At 48.0% G+C, this 21658-nt stretch overlaps 2 protein-coding genes across 2 annotated transcripts in view; both read left to right on the top strand.

Moving 5' to 3' along the window:
* The window catches only part of LOC144179830 (uncharacterized), a 33217-nt gene extending 21441 nt beyond the window's left edge, over positions 1 to 11776 (top strand). The window contains exons 3-4 of the mRNA XM_077708261.1: positions 10743 to 11255; positions 11726 to 11776. Coding sequence (XP_077564387.1) covers positions 10743 to 11255; positions 11726 to 11737 — 525 coding nt within the window. The 3' untranslated portion in view covers positions 11738 to 11776. The remainder of the gene's footprint in view (positions 1 to 10742; positions 11256 to 11725) is intronic.
* A 58-nt stretch (positions 11777 to 11834) lies between these two features.
* LOC144179829 (uncharacterized) overlaps positions 11835 to 21658 on the top strand; it is a 33710-nt gene continuing 23886 nt past the window's right edge. Inside the window, exons 1-4 of the mRNA XM_077708260.1 lie at positions 11835 to 11852; positions 12642 to 12800; positions 15312 to 15533; positions 19340 to 19662. Of these exons, the coding sequence (XP_077564386.1) occupies positions 11835 to 11852; positions 12642 to 12800; positions 15312 to 15533; positions 19340 to 19662 (722 nt within the window). The remainder of the gene's footprint in view (positions 11853 to 12641; positions 12801 to 15311; positions 15534 to 19339; positions 19663 to 21658) is intronic.

Below are 21658 nucleotides of genomic sequence, written 5' to 3'. Positions count from 1 at the left end.
CCCTGCAGAACCTGTCGAAATTCTTGCACCAAGTCCTGGCTCCGTTGGTCGGTCAGGGTGCAAGTCATGTTCAGAATTCCTCCAATTTTGTCCAGAAGACCGGGAGCATCACGATCGAGGAAGACGATTTGATGGTGTCCTTCGACGTGAAGTCCCTTTTCACGAGCGTGCCGATAGACCTCGCTGTCAACGTGTGCACCGCTGCTCTCGAGTCTGATGCAACGTTGCCCCAGAGATGCCCGATAGATGTACCGGACCTGCGCACGCTCCTAGATTTCGGCCTTAAGAACACTTACTTCGTTTTTATGGACAATTTCTACAAGCAAAGCCAGGGGACTCCCATGGGCGCGTCTGTTTCGGTTACGGCGGCGAACCTCACCATGGATGCGCTTGAACCGCGGGCGTTAGCCTCCTTCGCCCCGTCCCCGAAAGTGTTCCTCCGCTACATCGATGACTGTTTCTGCATCATCCAAAAATATGAGGTGAGCAAGTTCCTGGATCACCTGAACAGCTTGGAAAGAGCCATTCAGTTCACTTTGGAAGAGAAGTTGGATGGAAAACTTCCTTTCCTCGACGTCCTCGTTTCACGTCAGGGCCAGAGGCTAAGCTTCAGCGTGCACCGGAAAGATACACACACAGGTCGATACCTGAGTTTCGGCTCTGCGCACCCGGCCGCCCACAAGCAAGCCGTTGTTAGCACGTTACTGCAGCGGGCAGAGCATCTGTGCTCAAGGCCCGAGGATGTGGCTGTGGACAAGAAAAAGGTACGGGATGACCTCGCAAGTTGCGGATACCCTATACGCTTTATCGATGCAACGGAACGTCAGCTGTCACGCAGGGGACAACCGGACGCACCTCCTCCCCTCAAGAAACGGGCTTCTGTGCCGTATATTCCTGGAATAAGCGAATGTCTCGCACGTGTCTTACGGGAGTATGACGTACAGGTGGCACACGTTCCGGCAAGAAAGATGCGTCACCAGCTGGTAAAAGTGAAGGACAGCTTGCCCAAGGAACGCTTCCCCGGAGTTGTGTATGAAGTCCCATGCGCAGACTGCGACGGTGTTTACATCGGGGAATCAGGAAACTACAAGAAACGATTACAGCAACACGCTCGTGACGTGAAGAATAAGAGCGTTCGCAACAACGCTTTAGCAGAGCACGCCGTCACGAATGACCACAAGATTGACTGGGACGGTGCAAGAATCGTCGCAACAGAAAAATCGGCAACTTAACGCCTGCATCTCGAATCACTAATCATTCAGACCACATCTAACACGGTTAATCGTAACGACGGAAATCTAAATCCAATCTACGCGCGCTCCTTACATCGATTACTCAACCCCATTTAAACGATCCATTTCTGGTGATGTATTCATTGTGAACAAGGCTTCCGTGCTGGAAGCCGAAACGTCAAGAACGATTTTTTGACTGGTCGGCGTCTCGTGTGTTTGAAATTCTTCTTCTTCTACTTCTTCTTCACTACCATCATCATCATCATCATCATCAACCTATCTGCGCCCACTGCTGGGCAAGGCCTCTCCCATTAATCTGCAATTATCCCGCTCCTGCAGTAACTGCGACCGATTTATTCTAGCAAACTTCTTGATCTCATCTGCCCATCCAACTTTCTGCCGCCCCCCTGCCCCGCTTGCCTCCTCTTGGGATCCACTCTGCTGCCCTTAATGACCAACGGTTATCTTACCTTCGCATTACGTGCGCTTACCACACCCATTTCTTAATTTCTACTAATATGTGCTTAACTCGGGTTTGTTCCCTGACCCGTTCGGATCTCTTGTCCCTTAATGTTACACCTATCATCTTCCGTTCTATTGCTCGCTGAGGCGTCATCAGTTTAAGTTGAACCCTTCCATGAGCCCCCAAGTCTGCCGCCGCATATTGCAGCGGTGACATAGATGTAGACAATCCGCCTCGCGTGTAGGAGGACCACGGTCCGAATCCCGGTGCCGCACAATTCCCACTGTATAAAAAAGACCCTAATGTTGATGAAACTGCAACAGGAGGCTTGTGGTGCGGCGTGATCCCTACGACCATTACTGGTAATGCACCCCCTTACCAGAGCAGGATTGGCCACCCTGGTGCAGCAATGGCCGCAACTTCCCGCGAATCCGCCAATTAAATATCAGTGATTATACATCTTCAAAGCTATGCTGATGATTAGGTCCCGTTGATGGCTGTCAGCGTGAACTGATCAGCCACCTCGGCAGCCCTGGCCACCAAACGGGTACGTAGGCCGGGGTCTGTGTTGCGCAGCGCTGACTTCCGTCGCTCTTCGGAGGGCATTTTGGGAAAGCCCAGATGACGGGAAATGACTCAGGCGAAATCAGCAAATGTTACTGCCCTTGTTCCGTGCGAATAACCAACAAGCATCAGCCACAGTCCCTGACGTTACGTTTGTGTATTGTAGCGAAACTTGTAGTACGCCGGCTACACACTAGTGCACTCTCCCTCTTGGTCGATATTTTATCGCGATGTCGTGTCCCTTCCAATGAATAAATGAATTAATTTATTGAGTGGAAACTTGAAAGCAAAGTCCGGCAGCGGGCGTAATTTGTCGCACCTAGTGGTTATGAATGCCATGACTTTGTGTAGCACAAAAAAACGGACAAGGACAGAAGGAGGCAATGGGAACAAGCGCTTTCGTCTGTCCTTTGACGTTTTTTGGTTCTTTGGGCTACGCAAAGTCATGTATTACCGTTACCGACTAGCCCAAACCGAAACTCTGCTAAGGTTGTGAAAGATTTGGCGCATTTCGAACTCCCCATGAAAATAACTGAGGGAGTAGTGCGCTAGATTTTTCAACATTATACTTTGTATTATTGAAGTAAGTTTTTTTTCTCTAGAACATTCAATATATTAAGGCAATAAATTTCATGATGAATGCAATTACATGGGATTGCATTTTACTTATTTCACCGTAAGCTAAGCAGACGTGTATGAATTCCCGGGGCACGGTATGCAGTCGTATAACCCGAATTGACGTTACGCTCTGGTGCCTCCGGTGTGTATGCTACGCTCTTTCAGTTTAGGCAAAAAGCTTTCATCCTTTAGGGTCCTTTCAACATGTGTCAGACTAAACTGCGCTGGCCTTGCACTGAGAAACAAGAAGCGTTCACATCCGAAATAAATGTGCCAGAATTTTTTATACCTCGGTGCAAACTCAAATCAGACGATTCAAATATCTCCACAGGCTGCAAAGCAAATCCAGTGATGGCGTTTTTATTACTGTATAGGCGAATTTGTCTTTCGGATCCGCATAACAGTCGCCCCCTTGGCTACAACAAACAAAGGCTCTTTTTCACGTCATGCCTTCCCAGGTCTTCTGGAACCACTCAATTTCGGTAACTTAGCATTTCTTTATTAAGTGCAGGGCACCTTATGGGCTCGCCTTGTCGTCTTAGCTCGCTAACGGTTGATGCGATTGCCAGAATCAGGCGGCGCAGCGAGATAACAGACCCAAGTAGAGCCTTCTGTACAGGGGTCAGAGAGTCACGCCGAGGATTCGAAAACCACGCAGCTTAAATAGTCATGGCCATTACACCCTTCTGAACCACTGGTACTTGTCATACATCTCCCTGTTATTTAGCGCAAAGGAAACTGCAGGTACATTCCAGGCAAACTCTATGCATTTAACCGGCAACCCCGCGTTCATTTATTTCGGAACGCTCGTCGGGTTGGTTTTAAAGCAAAGCTTTTTGCTTCTACCCCCAAGGGTTCTTTCGCGACCGTTGGTGTACACAGAAAACTCCCGAAAACAAATAAAAGAAATCACTGGCACTGCCAGGAATCAAACCTGGAACTAATGGCGTAACAACGCGAGAGCCCGTTGTCTTACCGATTTAGCTACGAGCCCACGCGGAGACGGTGAAGACAGGTGGTGGATTCCCGCACTTTTGGCGACAAGAACTAAAAATGCTCCCTTTGCTTAGAAATATGAACCCCTCACACGACGAGGGTGGCCGAAAAGCACGGGCTCAAGCGCTGAACACCACCCTCGGTGGGGATCATGCAGTGATATACACTGACGGCTCCCAAAATCGAGGGCAGTAGTACGTCATAATCGTGGCTACCTCCAGAACTAACCTCCTTGCGGGTGCCTCATTCAAGGCCCAAGACATTATGGCAGAAAAAGAGGCAGCCATCACCTTTTTCTCACTCAACGAGGTGTTCCGAAGGTAGTAACCGATCCGCAACCAGCCTACCGGAATTACCAGTCGGGTTAGGTGTCCCGACGTGCACTGCGTGTGCTAAAAACCCACTCCCCAAACGGTTCCATTCAGCTCATCTGGACATCCGCTCACGCTTCCATGGAGGGCAATCAATACGCCACCAACAAGCCTGCGCATTTACCCCCGTGCTATGGAGCTGCACGAGGACAGTCATGCGCTTGTCTCCTTCAGTGACATAACCCAAGTATTATCGCCTTCAGAGACAGACCCTACCTCCGCCTTACCCTGAACTTTCTAGAGGAAAACAAGCTACCCTATGGCACATACAATCCGGCTCCTTGCCACACTCGACGCGTTTTCACTTTATGCACCCGAATAGCTACGACTCAGGATGTAAATATTGCTCAGAAGTAGGAACACTCCGCCACATAATTGGGGTGTGCGACTTTAGCCGTGAGCACCCTCCTCTCTTTCAGTTAACTACCCAAGAAGAGCAATGGGAGATGCTGCTGTCCAGCCCCTCTCTGACTATCCAGCTCCAGTTGGTGGACAGAGCACAGGCGGCGCGGACTGCATATGTACTCCAGTGAAGAAGGAACCACTCCTTCAAAGCGCCGTCGTAGCACAAAGCGCTCGCACCTCGCTTTTGACAACCTCATGTAAGCGCCCCTAAGCACAACCTAACAGTCATTATTAAGCCCGTGGACGCAAAGAACGTCATCACCCGTTTTAACCCGCTAACACTCAAAGACGCCTTTGAGAAAGTTCTTCCTGACAGTGTTCTTCAAGTTAGACCAAATCACCGCCTCACCCTCCTGGCTTTGGACACACGAAATGCTGCCGTTACGGAGAGCTTCTTGAAAGTCTCCACTGTTGGTGGCATTGCTGTCAGGGCTTATGAGCCCCGCCCCAAGAACTGTGGAGTTGGGGTGATCAAGGACGTTCCTGTAGACCTCTCAAATTCTGAAATCCTTGAAGAACTACGGCAAAGGGTTCCCGTTACGTCAGCTAGGCGCTTAGGAGGAAAATCCGAGAATGTGAGGATTGTGTTCTGCACAGAGACCACTCCGGAATATGTAATCTTGGGCTATACCCGGTACCGAGTATACGAGTACCACGAGACTCCACGCCAGTGCACCAAGTGTCAGCGTTACGGCCATGTGGCTAGTGTTTGCAAGCTTTCGCAGCGATGTCCTCGTTGCGGTGGGGATCACGAGCGTTCTGCCGGCGTCACTGAAAACCTCCGTTGCGCGAATTGTGGACGGACGCATGAATCGACAGATTCTCATTTCTCTGTGCGGCGAAAAGAGAAGGCCATCTACAAGCTGAAAACCTCAGAAAACATGGACTACATGGCGGCAAAAGCCGCATTGCAGAAGCCGCGTCATTATCTCCGCAAGGATGGGTCAGCTTCTGCTAGAAATGCAACTAAGCAGACTAGAGTGAACACCACGCCTCCAAAGCTAGATGTTCGAACTTTCCCTCCACTATCGCCACCTCAGCCTGGTCAAGCACCTGCAGAGCAAGTGGCGACTATGCCTATGCAGGGCCCCCCGGTACGGAACCGCCGAAACCTGCACCTCGCAGGCGATCCAAACAGTTGCGCGATCAAAGCACGCACCCTAGCTCGACAAACGTCTTCTATTTGGTGAGAATGATACTGGGCACCCTTCGCAACTTCCTCACTCCTCGTTCCTCCCCAGTGGCTTACGCCATACTTACTCTCATTCATTTAGTCTCGCCGATATTCTCACCATGGCGGTTACAACAATGTCGACATCTCCAGTACCTGTACTAAATGAAATTCGTAACAAGGCTACTGTCTTTCAATGGAACGCGCGTGGTCTCCCCAGCCGCCTATCAGACCTCCGGCAACTCATCCAAAAGCACCGCTTCCCAATTATAGCTATTTCAGAGTCCCGGCTGCCTTCCCAAATTCACCTTTCTGGATACTCGATTTTCCAGTCTGCCACAGGCGCAGTTTAAAGCAGGGTTCTACTTGCTATTCGGAATGACTTCACCTTTATATCGCACACTGTGCCCAAGGACTCGTCGAATGAGTATGTCGCAGCTAAGGTGCAACACAAAAATATTACGTTCACTGTAATCGCAGCATAGGTACCACCCCGTGCCATGTTTGACGCCAAACGGCTTAGTTCCCTGCTCACGGCTACCCAGCCAACACATGTGCTAACAGGCGACTTTAATGCTCATCACCCTGCTTGGGGAAGTGACAAACTCACCGTGAGGGGTCGTCGCCTGCTGGATATGACCAGTCAGGCAGGACTGGTGGTGGTAAACACAGGAACCCCGACATTCATTCGTGGCTCGATGGTTAGTGCGTTGGGCGTCACAATGGTCTCTTCTTCGTTGATGAACTCTGTAACCTGGCACGCCGACATTGAAACCCTTGGAAGTGACCATGTGCCAACCTATATCCTTATCAAGGCTATACACGGGGGATCATTTCAATCCAAAGTTGCTAGGGTAGATTGGAATGGCTACAGGGCTCATTTAGAGGCTTCAAGCGACAGAATCACAACTCACGACGAGCTCGTCGAGATTGTAACAAAAACCGCTGCCGCAAGCACAGTTCGAGTTCAACAATTGAAGTCACGCTCTGTGGCGGACGCTGAATACGAACGGCTTCGAGCCATCCGGCGCCGAGCTGAACGCCGTTCGCGAATGACGTTATCGCCAGATGATATCCGTGCTGCCCGGCGCGCACAAAAGCACGTGAGAAAACACATTGACAAGCTTGGCAAGGAGCAATGGAGGCTGTTCTGCAAACGGCTGGACCCACGCAAGCCTCTCTCGCACATCTGGTGCGTAGTCAGAAGCTTGAAGTCGGAGCCGTGTCAGATACGCCCATTTCCATCAGTGGCTCTACGGGGCGGACTCAGTGAGATTGAAGTGGCGGAAGCGTACTGCAAGAAGATCACTTTCCCTTCCACCTTAACTGTACTGCCTTTTTTCGCGACATCCGGACTCTACGTCAAATGCTGTGAATTTGGACTGTCTTTTCACCATGCGGGAGCTCCTTAATGCCTTAGCGTCTGTGAACCGATCGTCAGCACCAGGCTCTGACAAGATTACCTATTCCAGGTTAGCCCATCTTGGTGAGAAGACCCTTCAGCAGTTACTCCCCATCTACAATTTTTCCTGGAGCACAGGGTGCCTCGTTGCCAGCTGGAAGATCGGGCTTGTGAGACCAGTTCTCAAACCGGGCAAGTCACCAGCGGACATGAACTCCTACCGACCAATAACACTTTTGAGCGCGTTGGCAAGGTTATGGAGACGATGGTTTTGGAGCGCCTGGTCTGGGACCTTGAAAACAGGGCAGTATATCCACCCCAAGTGTCGGGTTTCATGCGTGGAAGGAGTAGCATGGATAATGTTCTTATGTTATCGCGGGACATAACCCAGCAGATGGCGTTAAAGAACATTGTCGTAGCTCTCTTTCTGGACATCAAAGCTGCCTTTGACAGTGTCGCCCATGATGCTATTTGCCGAGGAATGACGGCTGCAGGTATCAGGGGGCAGATGCTTACGTGGCTAAGAGACTACCTTCAAGACAGGAGTGTATATATGACCACTACTAGCGGAGATACCCCCCGTCACACTATAAGACAAGGTGTTCCGCAAGGCGGTGTCCTTAGTTCCACTCTCTTTAACATCTGTCTTGTTGGTCTCCCAAAAGTATTACCCTCTGGCGTGAATGTATCATTGTATGCTGACGATATATGTGTCTGGTGCTCAGGGAGAAACCGCCGAAGCATACGGGCGAAGCTGCACCTGGCGATCCGACGATTGGCGCGATACCTGAAAAATTGTGGACTGGTTCTTTCGCCTCAAAAATGCGCTGCGATGGCATTTACAAGACGGGACATGTCTCGCTATGCCCTGACTGCAGCAGGCTGCACCATACCATATGTACGATGTCATCGATTCTTAGGCATTGTATTTGACAGCTCAATGTCATGGACTTATCATATTCGATGCCTCAAAGACGAACTACAGTCTTTCGTGCACATCCTACGGATGCTTGCAGGCACTGCATGGGGTTGCTCGGTTGCTTCGCTGCTACGACTCTACAGGGCACTCTTTATTGGTCTGCTTCGCTACAGCCTGCCTACCCTCGGTTCACTGTCCAAGAGCAACGTCAATCAGCTAGAGGCACTACAGGCGCAAGCTCTGCGTATTTGCCTGGGACTCCCTAAGTGCACTTCAATGTCCGGGACACTTTGTGAAGCGAGATGCCTCTCAGCCAGGGTACTATTAAGACAAGAAAATATACGTGTCTGCCTCCGCCATGTTAGCGGTTCATTTGCCCTTCCTTTGGCAGATAGCTCCAGAAGTCATGTGCAGGAATTTCTGCCGGTTTACTATCAACGTCCTATTAAACCCGAGTTACCACCTCGGCAATTTTCTACGTGGTCAGTAACAACAACAGTGCCTGGAATCGGGAAAAAGTACGATGCCTCCACCGGCCTTGACCTACTGCACACTTGAGCCTATATCTCGCTGCTATGGCGGGTATACCCACGTATATGCTGATGGGTCTGTGACTTCTGAATCGTCCACCATAGGTGTATCGGTGCCATCTTCGGGGGTCTCTGTGAGCCAAAAGCTCAGCCACAAGACATCGGCTACAAAAACCGAGCTGGCAGCAGTAAGAGCTGAGCTGCAGATTGTCAGGGACTGCCCTCCAAAACCTTGGGTAATTTTCCTGGACTCCCGCTCTGCACTACAAACGCTTCTAAAGCGAGGAAGTAATCAAGGCCAGTTGATACAAGAAATCAACGTCATACACACTGAGGTACTCCGCAACGGGCACACTATTTCTTTGCAGTGGCTGCCAGGACACTGCGGCATCACAGGATATGTGATATCGGATCGGCTCGCACGCGAGGGCCATTCCACGAGCTCACCAGTACAACTCCCTTTATCCAAGAAGGACATCAACGGAATAGCCACAACTCTTGGATGGCGCACGCAATTGCAGCACTGGCGGAACCCGGACATGCAGTGCGCCCCCCTTTACGCTATCGACCCGCAGTGTACGTTTCGTATACATCACGGTTCATCGAGGCAAACAGAGTGTGCTATACATCGCCTGCGCCTCAAAATAGCCAATACAAAAACCTTTCTTAACAAAATCGGTCTGATGGCATCACCTCTGTGTACGCTTTGCGGTGTACGAGAAGACACTGGACACCTGTCATGCGTTTGTCCACGTTTTAACTCGGCGCGAACGATAGCGCGACGTTTGTTACGAGCGAGAACTGTCAGCATAGAGGATGTTTTCGGCCCCTGGAACAGTGAAGACAGGACGGTGCGGGGTTTTCAAGCTCTTGCGCGTTTCCTCGGAGACTCTGGACTCGACTCCAGCCTGTGACTGCCTGTGACTTTTTTTTGTTTTTTTTTATGTGTTCATGTGTCTGTCTGGTGAAGTTTCTTTCGTTTTTTTCTGATTTGTATTATTCATGTAAGCATATAACCCTTGTCACATGTTCACCAACCATCTGAAGTAGCACGCCCAGCACTATGCAGGGCTGACCTCTTCGGTCTCATTAAAGAATTTTCTCTCTCTCCCTCTCTACCCTGGGCCGCACTCTGGGCCGTTCGGAAATCTGAATAGAAGTATTTCCTCCTGCTCCTTCTTCTCGTCCTTCTCCACCATTCTTATTATCTGTTCTTATTATCTTTCACTTTAGCTGCTAAGATTGGGAGCCAACCATAAAGTATGTTCCTAACTTCGTTTTAAAATGTAGCGAAGAAGAATGGTTTTAACGCCCATGAAGCTTTCCCAGTCCTGGGAAAGTCACTACCTGTTAAGGTACTGCATCTTGGGTGCAAGTGCCGAAAATGTGGGCTTAGTTATCAGATTAGTTGAAGGCCGTCTTGCTTTACGTCGATTACGGTAATATCTGTTTCTGTGACCTGCCGTTACCTAGTGGCAAGTAGGTACCGAAGGGCCTCGTGGTTACCACATGCCCACCTGTTTTGACTTCGCTTGTACGCAAGACGAAACATTTCGACAAAATCCTACCTCCTGCTCTGAGGCATCCTATGTCATAATGCTTGATAGCTAGTTCATCCTATCGTGACCGCATGGCTAGCGAGTGTTTCCGCATGTATTTATTCGGCAGTTACATAATAATTCCTCAATGTTTTTTTTCCGGAAAACGCATAAGCAAGCTCCACCAGTCTCGTTTCACCACAAATTCGCGTTCCGTCAGGCCATAAACTAATGCAAGAAAGGATACGAGCGCCGATACCTGCTTCACCAATTTTTGCATTAGCTTCTGCGTTAATGTTCAGCAGCTTCTGCCACTTCGAGGGATATCTTTGTATTGACAGCACTCTAATCTACCAATATTGGCCAAGTTGCTTTTACGCCTTAGTGTTCATTTAAATTCCTTTAGAATAAATTACCAGAAATGAACCTCATATGCGCAGAAAATGGTTAATGAGAAAGCAAACATTGCATGATGGCGAATATCAATCACCAAAGAGTGCAGCTTTGGATATTTTCCCGCATATTTCTTCCAGGTGGTGGTGAATTGGGTTCTGGACTCGGTGGGTCAACTCAACTCTGATTACACCGGGGAAGCCTTGGCTCAAGACGCACCCGTCGAGAGTCGTACCAGGCAACTGATGGACCTCTGCCTCGACAAGAGGCCCTCCGACGACAGGCACGTCGTGAATGCGTTCAAAGAATTCCTGAAAAGCGAAGAACTTTCTTTCCTCGCACATCGAGGAGGCGGGTTCGGTGCTAACTATACGAAGGTCCTGGAAGCCGTAGTAATTCTCACGGCCAAATGGATGGTACCGCTGTGGTTCCGCCTCGAGATGCTCCCCAACCATTATTCCAATGGCTCGCGAATATTCGTGATTATGCCAGAATCACTCGAACTGTTCTGGCAGCTGGCGCACGATGGCCTCCTGCAGGCCGGAAAGTACGAGGAGTATGTGGAGCTTTTCGTCAACGAACTCTACGATGGCGGAATGACGATTACGTCTGGATATTTGAAGTTTCTTCTCGACAGAAGTTCATCCGTGCAGGTGAGTAACCAAGGCCCAAAATAAAATTCTTGAAAAGTGTAAATTTTATACAGGATGAGGTGAAAGGGCCATCTGGGGAATAAATTGAGTCTTCCAAAGCAGTATGCGCAGTATTCCCGACATGTTCCGGCTTTGGGACGTATTGGATTTATTTCAAGTTCTAAACGCCGTGGAAACCCTTACTTTGTTTTCCTAACTAGTGAGTTCAGCGAAGCGGCGATTGAATCAGGGAGCCTTAGTTCAGTGCATGTTCTCAGCTGCCATGCTTGTTTTAGGAGTGAACGTTTTCCCTCCTGTATTATTCTAAACTGATAGCTGACTCTGCTTCGCAGCCGAGTCACCCCTGTAAGTTTGCTTGCTTTCATTGCCGCCTTATTCCGTATTGCTAACACTACTTTTACGTTGATGTCGCTGTCAGAATGAAGTTCAATGGATGAAGTCAATATTTGTGTTCTTTCACTGTTTCGCAGATCGAGGACTAGCTGGGACTGCGAGGGTTTTGATCGTTCTGCAAGAGTCGGTTAGACAACAGTTCTTCTTTCCGGCTAATATTTCTGCTTCTCCAAGTGGTATAATTTGATGCCCAATTTGGTCATGGTCACTACTGCTTTTATGTAAAGAGTAATTTTTAAACAGGCGTCGCCATTGTGAGTAGTGCTTTTTCAGGGCTTATGCCGTGCGGATTTTCGTATGTTGAAGAAGCAGCATATTTTTTCGATTTATTGTGGGTTTTAACGCGTCCAAGAAGAACGGACATAAAAATGTGAGGTAATGCGGCAACAATTTCAAGCACGGAATATTTTTCAGGCCCTTCATTAAACCCGCTGTGTGGGTTGGAATGCTGCGCACCCGTTTGTCGTGACAAAACCCAACTCTTGACAACATCCGCCAGCACAATATAACTTCAATAATTAATTGATTGATTGAGTATTTATTTATTTATTGATTTATTGTAGGACTTAACGCCCAGAAGCAGCGCAGGTGATGAGGCGTGCCGTAGTGGAGGGCTCTGGATTAATTTTGACCACCCGGGGGTATTTAACGTGCACAGAAATCTCGAACAAGCGGAATTTTTCGCTTTTCGCTTCCATCAGAAAAGTGGCCGGCGAGGCCGAAACTCGAACCCGCATCCACGGGCTCCACAGCACATGGCCATAGCTGCTGAGCTACGGCGGCGGGTCAACGAATTTTTTTATCAGATCCTTCAACCTCAAATGCGTCACTCAAATCCGTCATTTTTTGTGCCATGTAAATTTTACCGGTTTTTCTTCTGTTACGGTGACCTTTCTGCGCAACAAACCAGGTACATTAGAGCAAGTTATCTGGAGCATACCCGCAAAGACAGCTGTGACTGTGCGGTACTCAGAAGTTCACCGTTTGTCGCAGGCTTCCGTCTTCAGCCACTTCAGCGCCTCAAACCTTGTGACCCGCTCCGTTCCTCTGCTTGGCAAGCTGTCGGACCTGAAGCATCACGTGCCCGCCTTTTCCGGAGACGACTGGGCCGTTGCTTTACGAAAAGCGTTCAATGGCAGCAAGCTGCAAGGGGTATGGAAGCTACGCTCGTTCGCGTGGTCTTTACGCGTTGCGCGCATTTTATTTGCCTAGCGATCCGGCATCGGCCTGACAGACCAGCATTTTCCGTATACTCCTGCAGCGTTTTGAAATTTGAGGGAAGATGCTTGAAACGTTTTTCCCCATCGTTCTACGGTTTGCTATGCTCATTGCAGGATTACGGGGGAAAGCGTACGCTACGTGGTAGCTTCCAGCAAAAAAGCTGTTTGGAGACAACGAAAAGGATATTTACTACAAAAACCTTGTTCCTCAGATACGATCGCTGCACTCTACAGGTTTTCACGGTTGTATATGTGGCTCTTGAGCGCTTGAATATCGCAAGGGATGAAGCTGACTTGAAATTGAATTAGGGCACAAATTTTTTTCGTCAAGCAAGATGGTAGGCCAGAGGTTAAACAAGTCTTAGAAATTTACACACAATAAAATGAAGCGCATAGAATTTTTGTCAAATCATGTCTACAGCGAAATATTTTCCATGTTTATTACCTTTTCCGGAAAAGCCTCAAAATTTTGCGAAAAAAGTAAGAGAACTAAAGAAATGTATGCCGCACTCAGAGTCCTGGTTTGAATATTCGGCATAATCCTTCATAGTTAGGTACTTGTCTTATTAGGCAGGTACTTTCTCAAGCGATTGCATGTAGTCCATTAGTGTATAGTGTCTAAGTACTAGTGTCTCAGTACTTAGTGTTTCAGTAGTGTGTTTGTGGTGGTGATCCTTTTACACAACACAATTGGGCAGATTTCCTCAACACACGCGAAGGGCTGCGGGGAAGTGCTTTGCGCAGACCTTGCATCGTACACAAGGAGCACCACAACTGCTACAAAATACCGGCATTATTTCTGAAAAACCATTTACCTTAGGCACCCCCGAGGCCAGCAACTTTAACAATATAAGGTACGCGCGTTGCAATTTCATAGCTGTGCGCAAACGATTCTACAGAATATTTTAACACGTGTGTTAAGGACCCCCAATCAAAGCCGGCGCCACCCGCGGCATTGTCTCGGTGATTTATTGATTGAGTTGATGAATTTATTGAAAATGGTGTCCTCTTTCTACGTCTGCCATCGCGCCAAGGACGCTAATGCGTCACTTTAATACTAATCTTCATATTTTCGCGCTGCTGTCAAGCTAGCACAATACCGTAGGATTCACCTCCAAAGACGCTGATTTACCTGTAATGAGGCGAAGAAGCATCACCATTCCTTTGCTGCGATCGAAGCTCGTACGCGACTGCAGGCTGTGTAAAAAGAATTGGTCTCAGCTTAAAAGAATGATTTATATACGCGAAAGATTACTAACACTTCCATCGTCTAGACTGTGAATTGTAGGCAGCCATTCGAATTTGTAGTCTTTTAATGATGCTCAGATTCACGAACGAGTAACGGTGAGAATAAAGAAAGAGACAGATATTGCGGGTAAAACTGGGCATACATTTTTATTTAAGCGATGTTGGCCTCTTCAAAGAGGCCATGCAGACAAAATACAAGTTCGTGTTATTCGAAAGATTTCGTGTTTTGTGGGGCTCCCTGCGCTTGTCCGGAAGCAAAACGATGCTTTATTCAGCGCGAAGTTATTCAGTTTAAGTTACAATTTTCTTTCTCCCGCCAAAACGTGTGTTCTAACGACGTCTGCAATGACACCATAATAACGGGTCTGCAAGCTTGGTGTGAAGCGGAGACTTGATTCCGTTAGTCAACCTAGATGACGCCACCATACCGCAGCGGGACGTTCTCCGCCTTCGCTTTGTTTTTGGCCGTATTTCTACTTGGCCTGTTTTTGTTCAAGGAGAAAATAATCGTTTTGTGAAACATGGTGCTCACTCGACAAATGTGGTCCCGTAAGACTCTTTCACTTACGCCATTCGGCCAGTGTGGTCTGGTACAACGCCAAAGAGCCGCAGTGCTGTGCAGCTAAAACAAGCATAGTGCGCGCACTACCAACAGCAGTAGGCATCGGTACTTCTATGTTTACGTGTGATTTCGTAACTTCCACTGTTTTTTCCAGCATTCTTACTCCCATAAAAAGGATGTGCCCCTAATTTAAGCGCAAATAACTCGTTCGGCAAGCTTATAAGCTCTGCCTAAATGGCATTTGGCTTTGCCGGCCTCAGACAATTGCAGAGCTAGCGCGTATGACATCATACCTTCTGGTGCGGGAAATGAGGTAGTGGGCCGCATGGCCACTCCCTTTTTTTCCTAATTATAGCTTAGTTTAGTACACTTTACGTTGAGAATGGTGTCAGTATGATTATAACGTGGCAATCTTTCGAATGAACCAAACTTGTGTTTTGTCTGCATGCTCCCTTCAAGGGTACCCCTGGCCATTTGATCATTTAAAATGCGGTACGTTAGCGAATGAACTACATGTGTTGGGGGATTTAGTAGCCAAATTTGTTCTATGACCCAGTGACAGCACCCAATGATGCATCCACTCTCTCCGCCTTCTCGTGATTCTAATTGCCCTCCTTTCTCTTTCGCGGAAAGCCCGAAATCACGGCTGGAGACGCCGTGTACGTGAGCAGCCGCGACATCCTGGGTGCCATAGCGAACGTGCTTTCCTTGCCGCCGATCGACCTGCTCTACCACACGGCCTGGTGGTTTACTCAGCAGATCGGCACACTCTCGAGCAACGCCATCTTCACACAAGTGGCCGCCATGTACGGCCCATCGAGCGAGACGTACCAGCGAGCTACGTGCGCCTTTCAGGTGAGACCACCGGAGCTGAATCTTTGATGCCACCCTCGCAATCGGCATCCGATGAAAGTGTTTCCGCATGACGCCCATATGGATCGCATCCCCCGCAGCCGAATAAAGTCTGCAATGTCCGGTTGGCAGATTCTGTCGCTATGCAGTTCCTTCCGGCAAGTCTTGCTGTAAATGCTCCATCTCCTGCGCGAATCATCCGGGACGTCACATATTCTCAGGAAACGGACTGCAGCAGAATAAATTTCCAATTTCATGAACTGTCTTAAGGACAACGACATTTTGGACACCTCTTTCTCCTACGTACACGATAGCTGTCATTTTATCCCAGAAATTCCAAGCCTATTAATTCCATCAGAAAGCTTTCTCGAGGCCATGGATGTTTGCTCAATCTATACGAATGTCCCACACAAAGACTGCAAAGCGGCCATGGTTGCGGCACCCGAAAATTGGGAGCCTAAGGTATACTTCAATAAAAACACACTTTCTACCCTTCTTGGCCTAGTTTTGAATTACAATACCTTTAGATTTCCCACAAGGCATTTCATTCAACTTACTGGAACAGCAATCGGAACAAAAATGTCGCCTCATTGTGCAAATAGTTTTCAGACGTCGTTGGAAATGCCCTTTCTCAGTAATTTCCCTATAAAGCGATTGCTTTATGGAAGGTTATTACTCGATATATTCCTTGTACGGAGCTCTGGAAAATGAAGCCTAATAATTTTTTTGAGCATTTCAGTGTAGTTCGCCCATTAATAGATTTCACTTTTGAGTTTTCGGACGAGACTATTCATCTCCCCGATGTCACCGTATCCGTAAAGGACAAACGTCACACCCAAGGTTGAAAGGTCCTCAGAAGAAAAAATCGCCGGGAAACTGCCGGAAATAGTCAAATACCTTGCCCCCTCATGGAAATGTTTGGAAAGAATCCAGAAAAGTCGCCATTCTCAGCAAGTCGATGCTGGTACTTTGTAATAACCTTCGCGAAAAAAAAATGCAGTATAATAAATTTTTTTCGTTTCCTGTCGTGCGGGAAAGCGACAGCAGCTGACTATGTCTACAAAAACAGCTAAAATTTGCTGGTTTAGGTGAAGAATTCAAAGAATCAAAATGGTAGAAGAGGCGTTTGCTTCCCAGCATGTTTTACCGCTTAAGTAGCACTGTATGGTGGTGTGTTTGAGTGACTGGTTCGTTGGGACTATTCTAGACTTTTCAGGATCACCGTCATCTACCTAAAAGCTAGTTCTGTTCTGATTGTTCAGTTTGACTCGGCGGCTGAAATACACTGAAAGGTCATATAAGGCACTTTTTGTGTAAAGTGGGGCGTCGGAAGGGCACCGAAATATATAGTCACCAATGCTCAAAGGCGCCAGAAAGTAGACAGCGAAGTCGACACACTAAAACTTCCGTCGCCCCGAGTCTCGAAAGTAGCCATTTTGGTGACAAAACGCCATACCTGGCAACTCTGGTCACACCACAACACTATACAGAAAGCCCGCGGACCAGCTGAGATACCTCTAGTTTCCAAGACGCCACTCGCCACCCCCTCCCTCCCCCGCCACTGTTAGATCAGCAATCTGTACTCTCAGGCCAGCAGGCGCGATATTCGTGACTTTGACAGGTAGACGCAAGATATCAAGGCTGTCTTTCTGGAGCAGCACTGCCGTGTAAAGGTCTGTCTCAACGCGATAGAGCGAGCGAAAAAACCGCGACCGCACGGTACCTTTGTCGGCAGGTCTACAACGAACTCACGTCGCATATCAGATCAAGCTTATACCTCCCTATTCAGCAATGACCCCCGACTTAACACTATAATTGCAGCTTCAAAACACAATAAAGGAGAACAGTTGGTCACCCAGAATTTTTTTAAAAGCCACCTTAAGTAATGTACCGGCAAGGAAATCCTTAAAGACGTAAGAGTGAGCGCGAATACAGGCCCATCGCACGGCGCACTGAGTTACCATCATTGTGGAAAACCATGTTGTAAGGTTCGTCCCCCAATTGTGCCACTGAACAGAGTGAAGGCCAGCCATTCAAAATTTGGGCATAATTTAAAGAAATACCTCAATGGCGACTCATGAAACGGGGCGTACAAACTTCAGTGTGAGGTCTGGAGTAAGGAATACATTGGTCAAACAGAAACGCCATCCGCTTGAGGTTCACGGTCACAGGCGCCATCGCTTCCGATTTTGCCTTTTTAACACGAAGCTGTTTTATTCCGGGATACACAAACATTTGAGTGACCTCATATCCGTCACGGAAATGACGCCAGTACAACGAAGCAAATGGCCTGTAGATGGTGCACCCCTGCACACAGGGTTTTCTGGCGGGGAAGCAATCTTTAGAACCAAAGAGTACGTTATGCTTAGGGTTATTTGTTTTGGAGTTTTATATAACACCAACTTGTTTTTTGCCGGCATTAGAGTGATCTAGAAGATGGAGTTGTTCAAATGCCCCATAGGCCCATGTATTAAAAGTGAGGCAAAAAAGGGGTCAACCCGTTTAGGGGCGCTGCGAGCGTTACCATGGTTGCGCAACGGATGCAATACTCGGCTCCTACGCGAAAGACCTTAGTTCAAATCCCCCTCCGAGACAGTCCTTTTCTCTTTTTTAGTTGGTTAAACTTTTATAGCTGCAACATAGCCAGTGCATGTTACTTTACAGCGGGGAAAAAGTTAACATAAGCTAGCCTCATGTGCAAATAAAGAACTGGCCTATCAGTTTTCTTCCCATATATATTCAATACACCAAACAGGATCTTTTTGCGTGCGCCATGATTAAGATGGTGATGTGACGAGTGTCGTGTAGCAAAACTTAATGCTTTTTTTTTTAAGTGTAACAAAGCTGAATTCATGCACGTCGCTTACGTATGAAGTTCGTGGTTTACATTTAAAAAAAAACATAATTTAATGATGACGCCGTTTTTGTGAAACATATCTGCCACGGTTTCTCTATGCGCATCATTAGCCCCCATTATCGGCTGTGCATCTACATTTAGCTCATCCTTTTTTCCTAACGCTGTAACACTATGAAACGCGTTGCCTGATGACATCGCCACATGCAGTGATAATAAACGTTTTAGAGACAAACTAGGAAAAAAATATTGTCACACAAAATTAACCTTCTAGTTATACTGCTGTAACAGATGTTTTGTGCAAGATGAATTGTTCAACTTAATCATTGTGTGCTACTACGACCGATTGTTAACTCTAAAATTATGTAACACCTATTTTGCGATGTTCCTAACTTAGGCAATGTTTCGATCTCTGGTGCTTAAGTGCTTTTGTGTATTTGCGTGTTTTTTGTATTTTCGAAAATATCTAGGTTCATTTGTATTTCTGTAAAGAATGTTTCATGGCTCCCCCCTTATGTAATGCCTTCGGGCCTTTAAGGGTATAATAAATGAAATGAAATATCCAGTGTATAGTCGCAGTCTATGGAGGAAACACGACTTGGTAAGGTGTGGCATGACGCACTGAGGCTTTTCCGACACTTACGTTGTTCCTCCTGAACGCCTTATAAGGCTGTTCATTTGGATTCAGCCAGCTTTCACCTTTACTAAAGACTTGCGAGATAAGTAACCAAATTTCTGCGACCTACGTGTAATCAGGGGCGGACGCCTTAAAATTTATGCTCAGCAGCGCCCGTCCCGTATCAATCTGGTATAATCTGGTAGTCGTGACGCCGAACACAAATCAATGCTCTCTTTTATCTTGCACGTTCAAGAGAACTTCGCAGTTTGTCGCCAATGTAACGGCGTGTCCAAAATGCCGCCCACTAATTATTGCCTCTTCTCCCGTACTGTGCAGGTATGCGTGACGTACGATGTTCTCCTGGCGCTCGGTGACTCGTCGCACCGAATTGAGGACGATAAGGACGAAACCAGGCGAACCCTGGCGAGTGTGCGCGCGATGCTCGTGGAGCGGCTGCGCGACTACGGCAATCTGACGGTCAGCCTCCGAGCGGTCCTCACTCGATTTATGGCAGAAACGGAGACCGTCATCTGGCCGCCGCACTTGGCTAGCACGTCAGAAGAATTGCGGCGGCTGTACGGCGATCGCGTCGATAACAGCCGAGGGTTCTTCGGGCACTGGTTCTCAAGCCGTGTCAACCTACACCGTTCCGTAGGAAGGTGCGTGCGCATTTATTTTAAAATCACTAGGTGACACACCATGACGTGAGCTTAAAATGAAGCCTGAAAACAATTTTACCGATACACGGATGTTCGCAATTTCAGGTAAATCAATGTACCAGTTATCACCTCCTTCAAGAATTTTGCTGAAGCAATCACAATTAGTAATATTATTGCAAATCAAAACATAGCATTTTGTAGCATGAGCTACACTGGCCGAGGTTCAGCAGTTTCGCGTGGCTCCTGGACAGCCGTGCTACGCATGTGCGAGGAGCAGTGACGTCACACGGCGCAGAGAACGTTGCACGTTGCCCGGCGTCTCTCGCACACCCCATGCGCCCAGCGTCTTCGCCGACCACCGTTCCGCACGTGGTGGCCCGGTCCGCGTATTCCCAAAGCACATCCCGTAAGGAACCACTTTTATGAGAGTGTTTGCTTTCCGGAACGTATAGGTACGAAAAGGGGTTAAAGCCCTAACCACATGGACGCGAAATCACGCGTCACGCGAGCGTCGGCGTCGTTCGGCGGCAACGCGCAGACACGGGCACTTTCAATCGCTATTGAAGTAAATCGCGATCGAGTTTTGGAGTGCACTCGACGCACTGCCGCTGCTACACGGCACGTTTCAATCGCGATGGAGAAGTTGCACCGGTGGCATTCGTGCACGCCAGATGACGCTAACAATGTACTTGCGGCCGGCATCTGGTAACTACGTGCGGCCGTAGGTATACGTAACTATGTGTTACCGCACACTTATTCGGGTCAAGTTATTTGATACAATTTGTGGCGTTAGTTGAAGTTGTCACCTTCTGTGCCATTACTTGGAGGGGACGCCGCTTTCGTTCGATCGCGCTTGAGAAACCATGATGGAGTTCGAGCGGGATCGAGCTCGATCGCGGTTGAAATGCCGTGTAGCAGCGCCCGATCCGGACCGAGCTCAATACGGATCGACTCAATCGCGATTGAAAGTGCCCGTGTGACAGGGGTATTACCGCATGAGACCGGCGAAGTCACGTACGCGCCAGCCACCGCGTCGCTGCGATGCTGGGCACGTTTGTATTAAACATGCCATTCATTTAGGAGCAGTTATTGTCGATTGTTGAACTGCAGTTATCAAGACCCTATAGCCTTCATGAGAAAAATATTTGCGGGCAAATGTTGACATCGTGCCAAATGTTTTTCAAGTCATTACCGTCGAATCTGAACAAAATAAGATAGGATCATGAACGAAGACGCACTTAGCACAACTTTGCTTGCTACTTGATTTAACCTTGATGTTATGTACCGACTGTAGCTTCATGAATTCAAAGTGTGAGCAAAGCAAATTTCCAGGCTGCCTCTATACTGAGGTTACCGTCGAACGTCACTCGTAGGTTAAACGGCAAGGCACTCTGGCTCCCTTTGTTTGCCTTGAAAAAAAAAACCGATAAAACCCTCATTGCAAAAAAAGAAAAAAAAAACGATAGTTTTGCTAAGATTCGAACCGTGGACTTTCAAAACAAAACCCCAGCACACAAGTGCCCAACCGCTCGACCACGCCTGAAGACGAGGCAGGTCCCAAGAATTTGGTACCCGAACAGAGGCTGCCAACGAATATTGTCAAGTGATTTGCTTTGGTCGTGTTTGAGAGATTTGAGCCGTGGTAACGCTTGTTTCTTACGCACCCATCTTGGATCCGAGGGCATTAATGCTATTACTACAAGCGATGTAACCAGATACCCCTTATTTGAGTCAAGGAAAGCTATCGCAAACCTCGGTCTCCCCTACGCAAGCCATGGTAGCAACGAATTGAATGGCATGCGCCGCTGGCATTATGGCGTTAACAAGGCTTGGTCGTCACGCACCAATCTAACAGCCAAGCCCCATCATGCTATAATACTACAAGAGACGTAGCCAAAGCTCCCTTATTTAATTAAAAAAAAAGCTATCGCAAATACCCGATCTCCGCAATGAAAGCCAAACAAGCCACAAATGAATGAGCGCTTTCGAACAGAAA

This window comes from Haemaphysalis longicornis, unplaced genomic scaffold (genome assembly GCF_048455015.1).
Source record: "Haemaphysalis longicornis isolate Haplotype H1 unplaced genomic scaffold, Haemaphysalis longicornis Haplotype H1 scaffold_4, whole genome shotgun sequence".
In the NCBI taxonomy this organism is placed as follows: domain Eukaryota; kingdom Metazoa; phylum Arthropoda; class Arachnida; order Ixodida; family Ixodidae; genus Haemaphysalis; species Haemaphysalis longicornis.
The sequence above is the reverse complement of the archived record's forward strand: the minus strand, read 5'-3'. Positions and strand labels throughout refer to the sequence as shown.